At 38.7% G+C, this 21,265-nt stretch overlaps 1 protein-coding gene across 1 annotated transcript in view; it reads left to right on the top strand.

Moving 5' to 3' along the window:
- The window catches only part of doc2a (double C2-like domains, alpha), a 54,464-nt gene extending 33,439 nt beyond the window's left edge, over positions 1-21,025 (top strand). The window contains exons 6-11 of the mRNA XM_023273737.3: positions 4,147-4,273; positions 4,449-4,508; positions 8,809-9,014; positions 15,294-15,375; positions 15,947-16,043; positions 17,711-21,025. Of these exons, the coding sequence (XP_023129505.1) occupies positions 4,147-4,273; positions 4,449-4,508; positions 8,809-9,014; positions 15,294-15,375; positions 15,947-16,043; positions 17,711-17,847 (709 nt within the window). The 3' untranslated portion in view covers positions 17,848-21,025. The remainder of the gene's footprint in view (positions 1-4,146; positions 4,274-4,448; positions 4,509-8,808; positions 9,015-15,293; positions 15,376-15,946; positions 16,044-17,710) is intronic.
- Positions 21,026-21,265: the final 240 nt, after the last annotated feature.

Below are 21,265 nucleotides of genomic sequence, written 5' to 3'. Positions count from 1 at the left end.
AATGTACAAAATGTCAGAATTTTTAAAAATTCCTCATTTTACAAAAATGTCCCAAATTTACAAACATGTCCTAATATTACAAAAATATCCTAACTTTATACAAAAATCTCCTCATTTTACAAAATGTCCCACTTACTTTACAAACATATCCTGAAATGCTTAAAAAAAACCCACTTTATAAAAACTTCCCCACTTACTTTACAAAAAACACATTCTATAGTGCCATGATTTCTGCTCATCATTAATAATTTTTAAAAAAATGTTGCATTTCTGACAATGCCATATGGTGGAATGAACAGCTTTGGTACTGCGCTCTCTGAATGCTTTTCTAGTTTTTGGAATTTTGTGATTAACTTTAACGAACCACAACAGGAGGTTCTTAAATCTGACATTTTCCTGCTGGAGTCTGGTCTTCGTGATTCTGAGGGTTTCATTGTCTGACGGCGTTAAATGATGGATGAGTTTCTAATCAGAACAAATAACAGAGCAGGAAGCTTTAATTACTGAGCTCAGGAGCAAACCTTTAATCTCAGCCCAACATTGAGATCGAATAAAGAAACTCTTCGTAACAAGCAGAAACATGGCAGCTGGTCGAGGTCAAAACGCTGTAGATCATCAAACATCAGAAGCAGCAGAATCTGTGGAGGCGTTTCTTTGTTTACTTCACTTTTTATCCTCAGTTCCTGATAAATCTGTTCATTTACATTCATCAGGACTCAGTAAAATGAAGTTCTCTTTGCTGTTCAGCATCACACGTGTAAAATAGCAGTAAAATCCGTTGATTCTCAGCTGTCGTTTCCAAGACACTTAAAGTTTGTGGAATTATAACTAAAAGCAATTTTATCTGTTCTGTTAAAGAGGAAAATAAATCTGTCCTCAATTTTAAACAGTGTATCATCTTTCTAAAAATATCCTCACGTCATGATGCTGCCCCCACCATGCTTCACATTATGATGCTGCCACCACCATGCTTCACATTATGATGCTGCCACCACCATGCTTCACACCATGATATGCTGTCGCCACTGTGCTTCACATAATGATACCGCCCCCACCATGCTTCACATTATGATGCTGCCCCCACCATGCTTCACGTCATGATGCTGCCACCACCATGTTTCATGTCATGATGCTGCCACCACCATGCTTCACATCATGATGCTGCCACCTCCATGCTTCACATCATGATGCTGCCACCACCATGTTTCACATAATGATACTGCCCCCACCATGCTTCACATCATGATGCTGCCACCACCATGCTTCACGTCATGATACTGCTGCCATCATGTTTCACATCATGATGCTGCCACCTCCATGCTTCACATCATGATGCTGCCACCTCCATGCTTCACATCATGATGCCGCCACCATGCTTCATATCAAGATGACGAACAATGCAAAGAAAGGTGCTCTTAAAAGAAAATCCCCAGAATGACACCATTTGTCAGCCAGAAACTGTAAAACTGAAAAATAATCCACTTTCCTGTCCTTGAATGCATCACATGCTGTGTGGTTCCATCTGGAAAAATAAATATTTAGCATAAAGCTAAACACAACCTGAACTACATTTATTCAAACACAGCTCAGAAACATGATTTTTTATTTATCTTCATCTATAATAAATCAGATTCCAATAACTAAAACAGGCTCTTTATTCCCGAACACCACAAATCTGCTGCCTGTAGTTTAGTTGATTTATTATTGAGTGAAAATATCTGATAATTCTGAGTCTGATTCAGTAACATGCTTTAAAAACAGGAGTTCAGAGAGTTAAAAGAAGCAGGTCAGTGTAAATATTTCTGTAAAATGTTCACAGCTCCTCCGATCTTCGTCCCATTAAAGTGGTTTTATTATCAGAATCTGGTTCCAGAGTGACATGATAGTCAGATAGAAATTTAAACAGTTCGTCTGTGCAGGCGGCCGACCTTCAACCGCTCCATCTCAGTCTACCTCCTTTATGAATAATAGAAAATCGCTCAGAGGTCAGCCGCACAGCGTTTCTCTTTCTGAATATATTTTCTGTGATTGTGTTTGTCATGAAAACAGTTTGGTGCCGTTCTGTTTGCCGGCACATTTGAAATGCTCTTTGTGCCCCTTTAATCCCACCGCAGAGCCGAGCGGCTGCACTCTGATCTGATGAGCTTCACTGAAAAGCACAAAAGGTTTTTTTCTGTTTTGACTCGGCTGCGCTGCCAGCAGTGTATCTGAAGGAATCTGTTTACTGATGAAGCTGCAGCACGAAAAAAACCATGAAAACGCTGCAAATCTCTGAGTTATTCAGAGGTGATGAAGTGAAGGAGCTGTTTCCTCGTTGCTGTCATGTCTTCTTTCTGGATTCATTTCTTGTTTCTCCTCTGTAGCTCTTTAAAGATGTGGGAAGGTCTAAATCAGTCTGGACTTCTGGACGTTGAAATTTTACATGATTCTTCTTTATAAACTGTTCAAACTCTGTCAGGTTCCACATGGATCATGAGTGAACAGAACTTTTCAGGTCCAGACACTAATTCTCAGTTGGATTGAAGTCTGGACTCAGTTCTCTTCAGACTGCATCAGGTTGTCCTCCAGGATTTCTCTAGACTTTGCTGCATTCATTTACCCTCTACCTTTACAAGCCTTCAGGACCTGCTGCTGAGAAACATCCTCACATCATGATGCTGCCACCGCCGTGCTTCCCAGTGGGGATGATATGTTTGTGATGATGTTCAGTGCTTGGTGTCCACCAAACATATCATCTAGTCTGATGGACAAAAAGCTCCATTCTGGTCTCCTCAGACCAAAGAACCTTCTTCTAGTTGACTTCAGAGTCTCCACATGTCTTCTGGTGAACTCTAGTCCAGATTTAATTTCAGATTTTTCCAACAGAGTCTTTCTCTTTGTCTCCCATAAAGCTTTGACTGGTGAAGAACAGACAACAGTTGTTGTATGAACAGTCTCTCCCATCTCAGCTGCTGAAGCTTGTAACTCCTTCAGAGGAGTCATAGGTGTCTTGGTGGCCTCCCTCACTAGTCTCTTTCTTGCTCGGTCTCTCAGTTTTTGAGGACGTCCTGCTCTAGTCAGATTTAGTCATGTTCCATATTCCTTCCATTTCTTAATGATGGATTTAACTGGACTCCAAGAGATATTCAGTAACTTGGAAATGTTCTTGTATCATCCTGATGGATGCTTTTCAACAACCTTTTCTCAGAGTTTCTTGGAGTGTTCTTTAGTCTTCATGGTGTAGCTCTATCCAGGAGTATTGACCTTCCAGATACAGGAGTCTTGATACTACAATCATTGAGAAACATTCACTGACCTCAGATGATTCACTTTAAATGTGGTGAAAACTTATGCAATGAGTTCTTTCACATTTAATATTTTCATTAAGTGACATTACTTTGCAGAAATCTGTTTTCACTTTGACATGACAGTTCTCCCCTTGTACAAGTCTTATCATAAAACTCAAATTATACTGAACATGATTCAAGGTTAATAAAAGAATTAAAGGAGAAAACTTTAAAGAGGGTGAATACTGATTATGTCCAGTGTAGATGAATAAGTGTGTGAACTCTGTGATCATCACCATCATCCTGACATTTACTGAATAACTGCAGCTCCTCCACTTTGATCTCGATCACTCGCTGACCTTTTTCAAAGCTGCTGAGAGCTGCTTCATCAGGAGCTTCTCTCTCCACCTCCTGCTGCTTACGAAGGCGTTTTATCAGAATGACAGAAGAAGAATCTGAGTCACTGAAGGAGAATCCCAGAGGAGGATCTGTCCTCGTTATCTGCTGCTTCTCATTCACTTACAGTCAAACTCCAGTTAGACGAGGAGGTCACCTGTCCAGGTGTAAATCTACAGTCTGAGCCACGAGTCTCTGTCTACAGACAGAGGAAACTAACAGGAGGAAAATGTTCTGAAAGTGATGATTAAAATCCTCCGCTTAATTCTGAAGAAGTAAAAATAGAAGTCATTTAAGATGCAGCAGCTGATAAAATATAGAAATAAAACTAAATTTATTCACAGCATGACAGGATGTTTATGAAAACACCTGATGTCAAGTTTATAAATGGATGGAAAAAGACATCTTAAAGAGAAAACCTTGATATTTAGACATTATGCAGGTTAACTTCACGATCTGGTTTCGCCTCTTTGTCTCCGTCCAGGTTGACTGTTTGCGATGAGGACAAACTGACTCACAACGAGTTAATTGGAGAATCCAGAGTTCCTCTGAAACGAGTGAAACCGGATCAGACGAAACGTTTCCACACCTGCCTGGAACATCCACCTCCGGTAACACAACAGACACATGACGGACTCACAACAGACACACAACAAACACACAACAGACACACGACGGACACACAAAAGACACACAACAGACACACAACGGACACACAAAAGTCACACAACAGACACACAACAGACACATCCACTTCCTGTCTGATTCTGTTTTTTCTCTCCTCAGCTTCCGTCTCCGACTGCGATGGGTGAAGCCCTTCGAGGAATCTCCTGCTACCTCCGAGAGGTAAACATCTGTTGGTCTTCAGATTCAGACAAACTAACTGTGATGTTCTGCTCTGAGGACACAACAAACATGAAGGGAACGTTCCTTGGATGTTCTCTAAAGGTTCTGTAGATCAGAGACACAGTCAGTCTCCATCAGTAGAACAAATAAAATGGTAAATCAGAGAATCGATCGTATCTGAACTGATGAATCAGAACCAGGTTCACTGAGTTCATCTGCAGCCTCCTGAACTTCTAGAGTCCAGGTTCTGAACATTTACAGGTTTAGTGGTTTTACTAGAATCTATTAAAGTCCAACACATGTGATTTTGCTGCAGCTCTTCTCCTCACCGTGAGGAAAAGGAGAAAGTAAAGTCTGAAGCTTCACATCGTGTCTTTGAATTCTCAGTCTGAGCTGAAAGCAGCGGGACAGAAAACTGCTCAGATTCTTTCTGATCTCAAACCATCGAGGACATATCAAAGAGTCTGTCGGCTTCCTGCAGTCCGACTTCGACTCTTTGTGGGTCTGAACTCATCATCTTTTCCTCTTGCGACTCTTTGGATTAGTTTTCTCTCATTTATCCGGACCCTTCTCTTGTCCAGATGCTGCTCTTAGATGTCAAACTGATTCTTTATAACAGGAAGAAGTTCAGCTTCTTCTCTCGTTGTTTAACTTCACATTTTTCTCATCAGTCTGAGCTCCTATTGTTTCCTCACTCTGACTTTCTCTCTTTAAAACACCAGAGAAATGTGACAATTAGTTCAGAATCTTAGCACGGCGGGAAACTGTTTCAAAATTGCCTCACATTCAGTAATAAAGCAGGAATAATTTCTTAAACTAAAAATTCTGAGCTGAAATTCTGACAAAAACTATATATAACAACAGAGGACAGAAAATTGTTTCTAAAGAGATATGAAATGACACGAATAAGACAGAAAATGACCCAAATCAAGAAAGCACAGACTGAAAATGAGAAAAATTAGATGCAAAATAAACCGAGACACAAAATGAGAAAAATGAAAAGATCAAGATGCAAAATTCTAAAGATCAGATGGCAATGAGAAAGACGACAAAAATGAGATGTAAAATTAAAATAAAATGAAACAACATGAGAAAAACGAGGCATACAATGAGAAACGATGAGACACAAAATGAGAGTAAATGTGCAAAATTAAAAACATAAGACGTGAAATGAGAAAAGATTCAAAATGAGAAACACTGGACACAAATGAGAAAAATGAAGTGCAAAATAATAAAAATGAGCTGTAAAATGACAAAAACAGACACAAAATGAGCAAAACAAGACACAATATGAAAAATAGGACACTTAATGAGAAAAACGAGATGCAAAATGAGAAAAATCTGACAAAGAAATTGAAAAGTCTGACAGAAATTGAGAAATATGAAACAATTACAATAGCTCACAGTTATTGAATATATAGAATTTTTTTCTGTATTTAAAAAAAAATCACAAAGATATCAGTGAAATTACAAAAATAGACTAAATTTCCATGTCTAGAACATTTTTAACAACTTATATGTATTTAAAAAAAATAAAAACAGTTATTCTAACTCTTAATTTTCTATAATGGAATCACTGAAATACATTTATCACAATAAAAAAGAATTTTTCATTATTTTATAGATTTATTCAAGGTCTTCTGTAAAAAGCTGTGTTACCTAAATGTTCTTACTGGCCTCTTAATGTCTCATGAGTGTTTTGTTCAGTTAATATCTAAATTACTGTTTAAAATCTGTAAGTTAACAAAACAAAATAAATTTGCAAAACAACAGTAAATTCTTCAAAAGAATTCCAGTAAAAAATGTCAAAAACCATAAGCTGAATTCTGAATTTTTTTGTCAGTCAGGTTTCAGTGAATGTTTTCAGCACATTTAAACTCATTTAGCACGAATCCTTATCTCTAAATGAAAAACTATGAATGTAGATTCAGATTTTCTGTCACGGACTTGTAAAGAAAACATTTCTGAGATATCAGGGTCTGATGGAACATTTTCAGACAATATTCTAACAAACAGGTTTTCATTTGTTCTGTCTGCAGCTAATTGACCTCAACTCAGCGACAAACAGCAGTCAGTGTGTCTCTGGTCCTTTTCACCGTTTCCCTGCAGAAATAAAGCCGTTTGAATAATTAGGAATGCAATGAAATGAAAGGCTCCGGTAGAAGCTTTTCAACCTTGACAAGAAAGTCTGATTAAACTAATTGGTAGCATCAAAAAATGTGTCTAATTAGCAGGTTCAGCTCCAAAGCATCAGAATTTATTACACAGTAAACTGAGTTCCAGTTAATTAATGATTTTTCTGTTGTTAATATTTATCATGTAAACTGCTGGTGGAGCAAAAGAAGAGCCAAGAAAATTCATTATTTCAGCCCAAAGCTACAAAACACAGAATAAATCAGCATTTTGTGAATGAAGATTACAATTAAATATAAGGACATGCCACTGTAGCAGCTGTCAATCAAACAAAGACACGCCCCTCCAGCTACTGTCAATTAACCGCAAGGACACGCCTCTCCAGCTGCAGTCAATCAAACACAAGGACACGCCCTTTCAGCTGCTGTCAATCAAACCGGCCCCTCCTACTGAAGTTTCTGATATTTATTTAAACCTTTATTTCTTTCTTTTAATCATAAAATCAACAAATAAAACATTTTCAGGCTGTAAAATAAGAGTACTAACTGATAAATTTGTTGTTTTAATCTTTAAATTAGTTTCTTCTTGGCCAGTTTTAGGGAAACTGGGGGTTCTGGCTGAAACACGTTGTTTCCGGGTCCTGAACATGTCAAACAGCAGATTTGAAGCCGCTGTGAATCCAGCTGTCAGAACATCTGGACGACCTCTGCAGCTTTTAAAGACAAGCCGGACGGATGTCTCACTCTGATGGGAAATCTGAGCCCGGCTGTCGGTCAGCTGCTCACCTGGACGGTGACCTTCCATCTCTGAAGAGCAGCAGATCTTCATTTCCAGCCAGAGAGTCTCGGCCCAAATCTAATTCGGCGCAGAGTTCATCTACAAAGCACCAACTGGAGGCGGCTAAGAGAGAAGCTGAGCTGCTGCTGACTCCCAGTAAAAGCCATCGATCTGTTCATTTTCTGACCTTTTTTCTTTTATTAGCTGCAGTTTTCTTTCTTTCTTTTTTTGGCGGGAGGTAATTTCGCCAGACTGAGCTGAAACCGTATGAAGCTCTTCATACAAATGGCTGGAATCACACTTTTGCCCTTTTTCTGAAGTTCAAACCGAAGCTTTTGTGTTTTCTGAGTGGCAGTAAAAGGTCGTGAAGTGATGATGGGTAATGAGGAGATGGGAGCTGATGGAGGGATCCTGAGAGAAGGAGGAGGAATGAAGCCAAGTGGGCGAGACAAAGATGGAGGATTAAACCATCGATCGACTCACCCTGCTGGTGAGATCAGATGGAAGGCCTGCCGTGATGAGTTCTAATGAACGCTGTCGGTGTGGAGGCGGCGCCCGTTTGACCTTCTCCTCTCTGCTTTGTGGGAACTTTTAGTGGATGATATTAAATTTACAGTTTATCAGCAGAAAATGGGATTATATGTGGACTCAGTGGGATTCAACTCCCACGAACTGCTGCTCTGTTTTTGGATGAAGCTAAAAATCGACATAACACTTTTAGCTTTATCTGGCGGCTTCAGTCACACTGTGAAAACAAACACTAGCATTGTACAGAATACTAAAAATATCAATACAGTTACAAAATGCATTCTGAATCTATACATCTAGTTTTCCATTTTTTTAAAAAAGAAAATTGAAATGAAATCACAAAAAAGTATTTTTTAAAAGGTAAAATTGCTAATTTATTCTGTCTGTCTGTTGGATCAGTACTCCTGGATAGAGCTACACCATGAAGACTAAAGAACACCCAAACAAACTCTGAGAAAAGGTTGTTGAAAAGCATCAGTCAGGAGATGATACAAGAACATTTCCAAGTTACTGAATATCTCTTGGAGTCCAGTTAAATCCATCATTAAGAAATGGGAGGAAAATGGAATATTAGTTAATCTGACTAGAGCAGGACGTAATCAAAAACTGAGACCAAGCAAGACAGAGGCTAGTGAGGGAGGAAACCAAGACCTCATCCTCTGGCGTCCCTGAAAGGCTTTTTATGTTTTCCTTTTACAGTATTGAGTAATAGTCAGACTGACCAAACCCAACTAAACTAACCTGACAATCCCAACATACCTGACTAACCTGAAAGACTATCCTCACCAGATTAAACTAACCCAGATTAACGTAACCAGACCAACCTAACATAACTGATCTACTTCCTTTGGTCTATCCTCAGTGGGAGAATGAACAGCTGCACAGTCTGGAGGAAAGAGGTCGTCTTCTTCTCTCGCTGCAGTTCCTGCCTCCTCTCAGCTCGGAGGACGAAGATGTCGAGGCAGGAAGTGAAGGTCGTCGCAGTGGTGGTCTCTGCGTCGGCGTGAAGCGTTGTGCCCACCTGGCAGCCATGGATGTCAACGGGTTCTCCGACCCCTACGTCAAAATGTAAGAACTCTGTTGTAATGAACTGTACGATTTCATCCTGCACTAACCCGAACCTAACCTGACAGGACTAACCAAAGTAACCTAACCTGATTAACATAATCTGACTAACCAAACCTGACCAGCCTAACTAGACTTCCCTAACTTGACTAATTGGTCAAGTTAACGAAATTGGTCACTAAAAGATTTACCAATTCCATTGCAAATCACAAGGACAATAAAAATATTCTATTCTACTTTATTGTAAACTAACCTGACAAACTTAACCTGATTACGGTAACCACACTATCCTTACATAAACACACTAACGTAGCCTGACTAACCCAACCAGATTAACCCAACAAAGCTTAACCTGACCTGACTAACTTGACAAACCTAACCAGACTAACCAAACTAACCTAACTTGACTAACATAATCTGACAAACCAAACCTGACCAGTCTAACCAGACTGTCTTAACCATTTGATGTGCAACATGGGTCAAGAGATACCCATTTTCCATTGAATTTGAATTTTTGACCCATGTTGTTCATGAAAGTGTTAAGTTAAATAAGAGGTCAAGGTCACGAAATTGGTAACCAAAAGATTTACCAATTATGTTGCAAATCGCAATGACAATAAAGACATTCTATTCTGAACTAACCTGACTAACTTAACCTGATTACAGTAACCACACTGTCCTTATATAACCACAGTAACGTAGCCTGACTAACCAAACCTGACCTGACAAACTTGACTAAAACAATCTGACAAACCAAACCTAACCAGCCTAACCAGACTGCATTAATTTCACTGTGGTCAAGGTCACGAAATTGGTCACCAAAAGATTTACCAATGATGTTGCAAATCGCAATGGCAATAAAGACATTCTATTCTGAACTAATCTCACTAACCTTACCTGACTTACATAACCCAACCTAACCCACCCTAACCACATCTTATTTAACCTAACTAAACTAGCCTGACTAATCTAATCCGACTAACCTAACCTAACCTGACTAACCTAACCCGAAAAAATAAACTTCACCTACCTAACTTTGCCTAACTCCATCTTCCCAAACCTGGCTTAGCCTGACTAACCTAACCTGACTTACGTAACCTAACCTAACCTAACCTAACCTAACCTGACCAGACTAAGTAAATCTGACTTACCTAACCTAACCCAACCTAACTCAATCTTACCAAACCTGATTTAACCTGACTAACCTTACCTTTGTTGTGTGCTTAGTGTTAGCCCTGAACTATGAAGCAGCTTCAACATATCCAGAATATGTTTTTGTTATCTGGCTTCACAAAACCAAACAACCCCAGTCTGGATAAGCTCGCTATCAACTCGTTATGTTGACTAGAATTTGTGAACCTGGATATGAGCATGCTTACATTAAAGACGTGGATTTGTCAACAGATAACCAATCACTAACATGGACTGGTTTATATTTCTGTATATGTAGGTTTTTATTCAATATTTAGTTAAATTATCATTGTAACAGCATAAAATTATTTAACAGATATCACAAACAAGACACATTAAGTATACAGTAAACAATCAAGTAATAGAAATAAAACCATTTTCATGCTGATGTGGAGGATAAATTCAGTAACTCATGTTCTCATAGTGTGTAAGGCAGTTCTAGCATTTCTGTTGCTTTAGGGTGTCAAATGGTTTTGACAGAAAGTAAAGAAGAAACAAAAAAACATCCTTGAACATCATACCTGCTCTGGAGGGTCAGCATCAGTTACCATGGTGATGTAGTCAGTAGGAAATGAACCACAACTGTAGACCTGAAAATCTAGGATTAAACAGAAATAAACACACAAATAAACAAAAATAAGAACAGCAAGACATCAACATTCGTTTTTTGGTACATTGTAAAAAAAAACAACTATAAAAATCTTACAATATGGTACAGTACTGTCATGTAGAAAAACTAAAAAATGGTGAAATTACTGCCAAATATTTGTAAAATAATGATACACTTTTGCAGATTTAAATGCAGTAAAACATTATAGTCTTATGGCCAAACATTGTAAAAATAAATAAATAAAAGCACTGCTAATAGTAAAAACACAATTTTTGATGTGGATGCTATTGAGTATTTTTTTTAACACTTAACATGTAAATTAACACCTTTTTTCTGTAGTATTAATTAGCTGATGTCCGTAATTTTAAAAAAAAGGAAACAATTATTTACAACTTTTCAGTTCTGAATATACAGGTTTTTTTTATTACTAGTTATTATCTGTAACTTAACAAAACATGAAAAATCTGTAAAATAACAGTAAATTAATCATAAAATTGTTGAAAACCATTTAAAAACATTCATTTTTTATATTGTAAGACACTCTGCCCAACAAGTGGGAGAATGTTTTTGTCTGTAATTTTAATTTGTATGCAATTTCTTTATTTAATGCAATTCTATACTATTATTTCTGTTGATGTTATTATTGTTAATTTTGTCCTTTTCAGTTTTTCCAGTATTTGAAACGCTCACTTTTACAGAATAGTGAAGCGGAGTTTTGTGAAAGAGTCAATTTAATAGAAGTGTATTTATTAGATTTTTATAAACAGACAAGAACAGAAGAAAACAGACGAGCTGTAATCGCGACAATGAAAGTGAGAAAAGCTAAATTTATACTAATATATAAACATCAACAAGTAATGTGTTTAGATGTGACCTTTATAGCAATAACTTGTTGTTCCTCCTGCAGACCTCACTGAGGACTAATTCTCACATTTCTACAACACTGAGACAATTAGAAGCTGGAGCTCTGCCATCTTATTAGCCGTTCTAATCAATGATGCCGTTTCTGTTGAAGAGAAAGCCCATCTGTCTGCTGGCAGGGAGGATAATAAAAGAAAAATCTCGTCCAGAGGAAACACCAGGGGCCACAGTCGGGGTTTAAGGCTTCTCCTCGCTTTTGTTTCCTCCGGTCCTCGAGAGACGCCAGCTTTGAAGAGGACGACAGGTTTAATTTTAATGCTGCACGCTGTCAGAATACAAACTGAGCCGGAGCCAGAACAAGGAGGCGACTGACAGCTGAGAGGTCGAACAGAAATTCAACAGTTTTAGAAGCGACTGCCGCCTCCAGAATATCAGCAGGCTGTGTCACTGCAGCACTTCAGCCAATATATTGGCTTAAAATAGGTCGATGCTCAACACTTCTAACTCTTTTGAAGGTATCCACATGTCTCTAGGTTACTTTACCTGCTCTGTGTCCCACATTATATCCAATCCAGCAGGTTTTTTGCCAGTTGAATGATCTTTAAAGGACAAATTCAGCTCATTTAATGCAGTTTTCCACCTGCCACACAGTAACTGCAGGTCCCACACCGTGACTAAAACGTTATTAATACATCAAAATCACATGATTTCAACCATGACGGTTATATTTAAAAGATTTTAGGCCATATTATAACCACATTTACATAAATTCCATTTGTAAATCATGTTATTTGTAGTCTAGTTTCCAAATATGAACAAGAACTTCATACAAACTAAACACATACAGCCTAAACATTAGAAATAACACTACAGGATTACCTGAAGTCATTAATATCAGCCCTGATTATAACATAGACTGCAAATGTTACTCTGCTCACACTTATTTGGTTACAAGAAATGTCTACAAAAAAATGAAGACAAACCTTTCTTCGTTACTATTTTTAAGACTGAATAACCATTTTGAGTAATATTTACAATATGTCTAAGTATAATACCCTAATCACAGAAGGTGTAATTATTTGATGAAGGTGAAATTTGTCACAACATACCACTGTGAATAAACAGAGACATCTTAGCCCACAAGTCATATTTTCCAGATGTAAAGGAATGTGATACAAAATAAATTAATAACAATTTTTTAAAAAAATCTCATTTTTAGATTTGTTTCAGTGAAGAAGAAATGCAACAATTACAACTTCAGCTAACATCATGACCCTTATCTCATATATCTGTCAAAGTAATTTTTTTTTTCTTGAAAATTGCTCAGAACAACTTTAGAAACAGGATTGTTTTTTTTAAGAAAAAATATTGAAGGTGTCTGATTGTTGGAGGTACGATTTTTAAAATTTGTCTCATTAGCACAGAAGAGACGGAGCTTATGAGCTATACTGCAACCAGCCACTAGAGGGCAATGCTTTGACATCCTTGAGTGTTGTTGTAGTTTCTGTATATGCGGCATAAAACTGAAAGCGCACAAAGACGAGTATCTCTTTTCTTAGTCTCGATTGACGAGGTGGAATCTGCCCACTAGTGGACAATCCTGGTGCAGCAGCTGTTGTTTACATCTCCTAATTTGTGCTTTTGGTGCCTCTTTCCTGTTTGAATTTAGCTTTAAATGAATAATAACTTCACCAAACCTCATCCTGATTTCAATGAGAGGATACTGGTATACTGGTGGTGAGCTAAAACTAAAAGATTAATTCCTTTTTGAAGCAGTCAGACATACCGACTCATGTCTGCAGAGTTGGACTTGATGAATCCACAGTGGATCAGCAGCCTCAGCTGTGAGACAACAGCTCAACTCTCAGAGTCAATTCAGAGGAAATGAACAGATTTAATATTCCAGCCAGCAGCTTGGAGCTCCTTCATCTCCCACACAGCGTCCCCGGACCGACAGCAGGGTACCAGGGACCTGAAATGGGGGTTGACAGCGATGAAGGGGAGGCAGCCGAGCGAGTCCACACCTTGCTTTTATCATTTCCTTGTGTCATCTTTAAAATAATTGGTCAGAACCAATTACAGCGCAACTCTGTCTGGTCCAGTAACTCTGCTGTTGCTGAGGCCTGTAGCTTCTGTTAATCATCTATCTACACTGTACCCAGACTATTGACGATATGGGGACATTATAGGGACACAAACATGTTAAGTTATGGTAAGATTAGTTAAAAGACAGTGGAAGGTTAACTTGGGTAAGATTAAGTTGTGGTAAAGTTAGAGGCAAGATGAAGGTCGGGAAGGTGAAGTTAAGGTTAGAGGCAGGTTACTTTAATAAATAATGCACCAACAATGTACCCAGATTACTGACAATGTGTCGACATCTATCTATAAAGTTACTTACACTGTAGGGACTCACAAAGGAGCCCTCAAAAAATAAAGTTAGCTTGAGTTAAGGTTAGTTTAGTAGGGCAACATGAAGTTGCGGTATAGCTAGAGCAAGGTTATTTAGGGTTGGGTTAAGGTTCAGGTTAGGTTATGGAGAATTATGGTTAAGTTAGGATAGAGGTAGACAAATTAAGGTTAGAGAAAGGTTATTTCAAGGTTGGGTTAAAGTTAATGATAAGGAAGCAAACTAAGGCTAAATATGGTAGGTTTAAGTGCTGAAAGGTTAAGTTTAAAGGGAGGTCCCTTTAAAGTTGGGTTAAGTTTATATTAGGTCAGAAAATGGTTAGATAATGGTTAGCAGAAATGTAAGGTTAACCATTCTATGCGCAACATGGGTCAAAAGTGACCCAAATCCAATGGAAGATGGGTATCTCCTGACCCACACTGCACTTCAAAGGGTTATGGGGGTCTGGTGAAGTTAGTGAAAAGTTGGGTTAAAGTTAAGTTTTTTCTACTTTAATATTGGGTTGATTTCAGTTTAGATTAGTAGAAGGTTAGGTTAAAGTCAGAGGAAGGTTAGGTATAGTAAGCTGGTGTAAAGCAAACTAAATTTTAGACCTTGTATTCAGTCGTCCGTTTGGTGCTGAGTTTCTGAGAGCTGCTTGAAAGTTCAGTTTAGAATCAGGTTCAGGTTTGGGTCCTGACAAAGACAAACGTGCAAAGTGCTGCACTGTAAAACTGACTTTGTGCAATTAATTATTAATCACAGCTTCATTACTGATGATTTGCACGATTTCATGCGACTGCAGCATGAAAGTGTTCCTGTAGAGCAGCAGTCTGCTGCAGGCTGCAGTAATTAAACTCTTTTTCAGTCCTCTCACTGTGGTTCTCTCATTAATGGATTTTTAATCAGCCTCACAGCCACAAAGTTACAAATCTGCAAGTCACTGATATGATCTGATGGTTCATGTCTGATCATTATAAACTAATGATGGTTCCATCAGGTTCGCTGCAGGATGTTTTGATAGCCATGCTGCTTAAATGTTGCCTTCATTTGTGTCAATTTCCAATGAACTTTACTTTAAGCAAAATCAAACAGCCATTATTAAAGCAGCATGTGTTAGACTCATTAATAATAAATTTGTACTTATATAAATGCATTTACCGGCTCCACACAGCGGCTAAATCATCACTCATGCAACTAAATCAAAAGTAAACTGTTCTTCTCTCCTTTTCAGATACCTGAAGCCTGACATACAGAAGAAATCCAAGCACAAAACAGCCGTGATGAAAAAGACCCTGAACCCTGAATTTAACGAGGTAAAAACCCCCAGCTGCTGCCCCCTGGCTGGCTGAAGCTTTAACAACCTCCTACACACTCTGTGCAGGTATTGTCTCATTTAAATCTGGCCCCTTCTGGCCACTTTGCCCTCCGATCTGCAGGAGAACCCTCTCAGGGGAAATGTCTCGTGTGTTTCTCCCACATACATGATAGCCAGAACATGCGTCTCCCATGATAAATTAGATTTTAACCCTTTCCAGTGATGGAAAAAGCTCAAGACATGGTGTCAAAAATGTGATGCACAATACCCACAACTTGACCCAAAACAACCACATGAAGAGGCAAAACTATCAACATGTGAGACAAAATTTGTAATTTAGGACTTCAGTAAAAACGCAAAGAAAAAAATGTGCTGATATTACGATGTATCATGAACACGCACAGTGTCGTAGTATCTTTTGTTGCTTTTTGGTCAAATAAAACTGACCATGATCTAAATCTATCGTGGGGATGAACAATTCTTGTGGTTCATCACTTGGTCGTTCAGGAGGTTTTTTATGCTGGACCTCGCAGCCCTTCACTCTGAACCTCTGCATGTTTCCTCTGCAGGAGTTTTTCTATGAGATCTCGCTGTCGGAGTTGGCCAACAAGACTCTGGAGGTGACGGTGTGGGACTACGACCTCGGACGCTCCAATGACTTCATCGGTGAGATCACTCCTCCAATCTGAGCATGAAGTGGAAAGTGACGCCCGGCGATCCACGAACGCCTCAGGGCTTTTTGGAAAACTCTCAGAAATCAATTTTTCTGCTGACGGGGAGTCAGTCTGTCAGTGATGGTGTAGAAAGTTTTTAACAGGATCATTCTCTGCTTCAGCTGTGAGAAAACGTTGTAAATATTAATGAGTCTAACACATGCTGCTCATTAGTGCCGGCAAAGCTGTTCAGCTTGTGGAGGTTATTACTGCATATTTATCACACAAACCATCTGTATTTCTGATCTCATACTTGTCCTGCGCTGATATTGGTAGTTTAGCTCATTCTGTCATTATGTTCATGTTCTAGTTTAATACGGGAACAGAGCACTTGTTGCTGGAGTTTCCATAGATATTGATAAATAATCGTTTTGGACTGGCTGCCATGAATCAGCAGAATCATGTTATCAGTTCCATTATCACGCAAATTTATTTGGAAGTAAGAACATTTATCAGCATTAATTGAGTGAAAAGTTATTTTTCGTTTCTAATGGAAATAATTTTTTTGCTGGTAAATGAAGAGTTTTCCAATGCATTTAAATGGTTAAAAGATATTTGTCATTAATTACAAAATTATGGAAACACTTGTGAACTTGTAAGTCCAAAAATGTTTATTTCGTACATTACAAATAATTCTGAGAGCTACATTAATTTGATAGACTTTAGTTTGGGTTAATAAGCAACGGGTCCTTGGAGGTGTCCACATAAAGACTGTATTGACTCCCAGCTAGGAGCAATAAAGACTCCCAGCTGGGAACCAAGATCATAAAGACTACCAGATGTCCACATAAAGACTGTAATGACTCCCAGATGGGAACAAAGACAATAAAGACTCCCTGCTTGGAACCAAGACCGTAAAGACTCCTCTGTGTCCACATGAAGACTGTAATGACTCCCAGCTAGGAGCAATAAAGACTCCCAGATGGGATCAAAGACAATAAAGACTCCCAGGTGTCTACATAGAAACAGTAAAGACTCCTCGGTGTCCACATAAAGACTATATTGACTCCCAGCTGGGAACCAACACCATAAAGACTACCAGATGTGCACATAGAGACACTAATGACTCTCAGGTGTCCACATAAAGACTGTAATGACTCCCAGATGGGAACAAAGACAATAAAGACTCCCTGCTTGGAACCAAGACCGTAAAGACTCCTCTGTGTCCACATGAAGACTGTAATGACTCCCAGCTAGGAGCAATAAAGACTCCCAGATGGGATCAAAGACAATAAAGACTCCCAGGTGTCTACATAGAAACAGTAAAGACTCCTCGGTGTCCACATAAAGACTGTATTGACTCCCAGCTGGGAACCAACACCATAAAGACTACCAGATGTGCACATAAGGACAATAGTGACTCTCAGGTATCCACAAAGATGATAAAGACTCACAGGTGTCCGTAGAGAGACAATAAACTCCCATGTGTCCGTTCAGAACAATCATGTCCTACAGGTGTAGATGCACAGGTGATCATGGACTCCCACATATTCACATTATTAAATTATTTTATTAAATTATAGGGGTCTCCAAAGGGTTGTCTAAAAACTCATGACTCCCAGATGTTCTTACAGGGACAATAACAGACATCTAACCCTTCCTGTGCCTCCTGTTGTTCAGGTGGCGTCTGTCTCGGCTGCCAGTCACAGGGTGACGCCCTCCGTCATTGGACGGACTGCCTGAAGAATAAAGGCCGCAGGGTGGAGCGGTGGCACATCCTGACCAATGAGCTGCCGCGAACAATGAGCCACGACTAATGCTGAGCAGCAGCAGTATGCAGACGGTCACTGTCAGGGATCACATGTTTTACAGGGATCCACTGGTTTCTTTAACGGACGAACGCAAGCAACTTCACCACAGGAAGCAGCAGTAACTGAGAGGACAGGTGTATTATATTATAAGAGGGACTATGAGGGTTGAAGGGCAGGGTGAAGCCAGAGCATCAGGGTGTGTGCCTTCATTACTGGTCATCTGGAGTTAAAGCACTGTCAGCACCACACCTGCACTCATACATACATGACAAGGTTACATATGGAGGGTAGAACTCACCAAAGTGAAGCAGACATTTTGTAGATTTGTCATATGACATCAATGCATGGGTTGTTTTTCACAACAGCCAGGTGAAATTCAGATCTTTAGTTTCTTACTTGCCGTTTCCATTCAGAATTTCCATGTTGACATAAACTTCTTGGGTATAGCAAATCAAATCATTTATTTTTTAAAAATTCTTATTCATTCTTCTTATGTTTTGTTTATGACTTTGGCTGCAGCCCTGCTAGTGGCGTGTTGTATAAGATTTATATACCCTTCTAATTCAGAATGTAAGAAACATGCATGGACGTATTGTGTTGCACCTGTAGACTGTATATAAAAGATGGCTGTAGCCACCGTGGCATCACTCATTGGTTTGCGGAGAACTATTTTGAAGCATACTCTGCTTATTCTTCTATTTTCCTCCAAGTGGGACCATAACTCACCAAACGAAAATCATGCTGTATTTAAAGAGTTTGAACGAATGAGTGAGAAAAGCTGATCCTTAGATGAAGTTCTGGGCTGATTATGATAATCTAAGCCTGATCCTGTGTTTAAGCCACACAGATGTTGTAAATCTGAATGATTTATTTTACTGACAATGCAGCAATATCAATCAGTATTTGATCATGTAAGTTCAGCATTTATTGGTCCTGTGCTGATTTTTGCTGGCAAACCTAAAACACATAAAACGACCCCAAACACAGTTGTAACATGTAAGAAGTATGTCCTACCTGATTCTGACTTAATACATGAGCACTAGCTGTAGGTCATAAAGCCTCCCAGAATACTTTGCCGTGGTGCCCCTTTACTGGCTAGACTCCCACAATGCTGTCTGCTTGCCAACACAAACTGTAGTCTGAATTACGCCTCCTCTGGTCTCTACAGTATTAAACAGTAAGAGGCTCCACCTGGTGGAACAACCAGGTACTACAGTTGATCTACAACACTTAAAGTGTGTATTATCGAGGAAAACGGTTCTGTTTATTGGCAGATCCTAAATATTAAATGATCTGGATCAGGGGTTTAAAAACTTGATTGTTTATTGGACTTGAAATAAAATCAGAGAAGTCGCCCCCTGTTGGCTGTTAGAAAGAATAGCTTCACTTTTTAGACCTGTAGGCTACAGCCATCTTTCATATACAAGCTACAGATAAAACTAATTTTCCAAATCTTCCTGGCCTACCTTTTACTCTCTGTTACTCTGTTACTCTCAGTTTTTAAGAAATGGATGTTCCCAGAGCATTTGTTGGAAAAGCACGTTTGGCTCATCGAGTTTATTAACATTAGACCGCTTTAGGTTTGTTTTGTTCTGTTCAGAACTGCCGACTTTCCAGCAACATTTTCAGGGTAGAAAAAGGCACTTCTGAGCAACCCAGAAAAGCTACTATGTGGGTCTAAATGCTGATCGGTTAAAGTTGGGGAAGACATCAAGGACCATTTCTGTGCCCTCTCAGCGTTGTCATCCAGTAAGAGCCTGTTCTCTGAAAACATACAGAAATTACACTGGAGCATTCTTAGAACAATTTCTGCTCGGCTATCTTCGAGTTCTTTTAAATTTTTATAGTACAAACTATGAATATCTATAAAGAAAACTGTGAAGTTTAAGATTGTGTTGTTTTAAAAGTTGCCCTTCGACCCACAGTTTTTCGCAAATTGAAACTTGAGGCTCTGTTTAATTGACAATTTCCAATATTTTCTTTTTTTTTTAAAACTTGGATTAGACTATTAAGCAATGCTTTTATTTTTGTGGTTCTACTTGTCAAAACTGCTCCATCAGTTTTGTATTATTGTGACATGCAGCTACATATGATTTGCAAAGTATCATTAGTTGACTCAGAAACTATTTGATCTATTTGTCCAATACTGCAGATTATGAGTCAATGTCATGTTGAGGAATAACTGTGAAGACCTTCACTTTATACTATCAGAGATGGTCTGGAGAAATTGCTCTAAAAATGATATGATTTGAGGTAGTATGAACCTTTTGTATTAAAAAGATATGCCAAAAAACCTGCTGAAAGTGGATCGAAAATGTTATCTCAGAGAGTATTTGTTAAATCAATGTAAAATTTCACAAATATCTTTATGAATATCCTTATTTTATGCTTTAGTTTCAGGGAAATCAGAGATGGCTGGAAGAAATAGTTTTAAAAAACTGATGAGCCTCAAATTTCAATGTGCAGAAGAAAACCCTGTTCAAAGTGGGTAAATGGGCAATTTTTAAAAAGTGTTTACCATAAAGAAATTGATAAATCAATCTAAAATATTGCAGATATCTTTACTTTATGGTATAATTATGGTTCCAGATGATTTCAGATGTAATAAACCATCAGTGTTGGTTGAAGGATGCGAATATGATGTCATTGTCATTTCAGAAACTTTTCTAACTTCTACTCCTTCCTCTCTTTATCAGCACAAAAAAGCAGTTTACAGAGGTGGCAGATTTACCATGAAAACCCAAAAGCAACCTCTGATTGTGAGCCGGTGACCGTTGTTCCACCCATAAAGCTCCGTATCGCACGGATCACGTCTCTATTGCACTCTTCAGTACAACTGTGAAAAAAACTCAGTGCATCCCGTTGGTGATGATTTCTCAATACAAGTGGTTCTTCCTCGTTGTTGCATGATGCAATATGTTGACTGTGGATCTCTATACTCCCCTTGCCTGTTTTCTAATCCAAGTGTTGAAGTGAGACATGAGACGTTCAGGTTCAGCTCCTGTTCCATGTTTACAGTGTTCTTGTTCCTTCTTATGCACGACTGAATGTATGAGTGTGGCTTTCTACACGATATCGTTGTTTACACTGATCTCGTGCTTTACAGGTGTTCTTACATTTCTATCAGGTGTTTTATGTACGATGCAACAATAAATTTGGAATGCAACACAGACGGCAGACTCAATCTGTTCTCATGCTGTGTTCAGTGGGGTCATGCTGCCCCCTACAGGCACAAAACACAATCGCACAATGTCAAGAACGGCTGCACACATCTAGATATACTCACACATTCACTCAAAGAGCTTCCGTTTGAAAAGATGGCCAATGTTTCAAACAACCGGAAAGAAACACAAAGATACTCAAAACAACTGCAAAGACCCACAAAATACAACAACAAAAAGACACAAAAACACAAGGAAGAGAT

Source organism: Amphiprion ocellaris, chromosome 19, assembly GCF_022539595.1.
Source record: "Amphiprion ocellaris isolate individual 3 ecotype Okinawa chromosome 19, ASM2253959v1, whole genome shotgun sequence".
Taxonomy (NCBI): Eukaryota; Metazoa; Chordata; class Actinopteri; family Pomacentridae; genus Amphiprion; species Amphiprion ocellaris.
The sequence above is the reverse complement of the archived record's forward strand: the minus strand, read 5'-3'. Positions and strand labels throughout refer to the sequence as shown.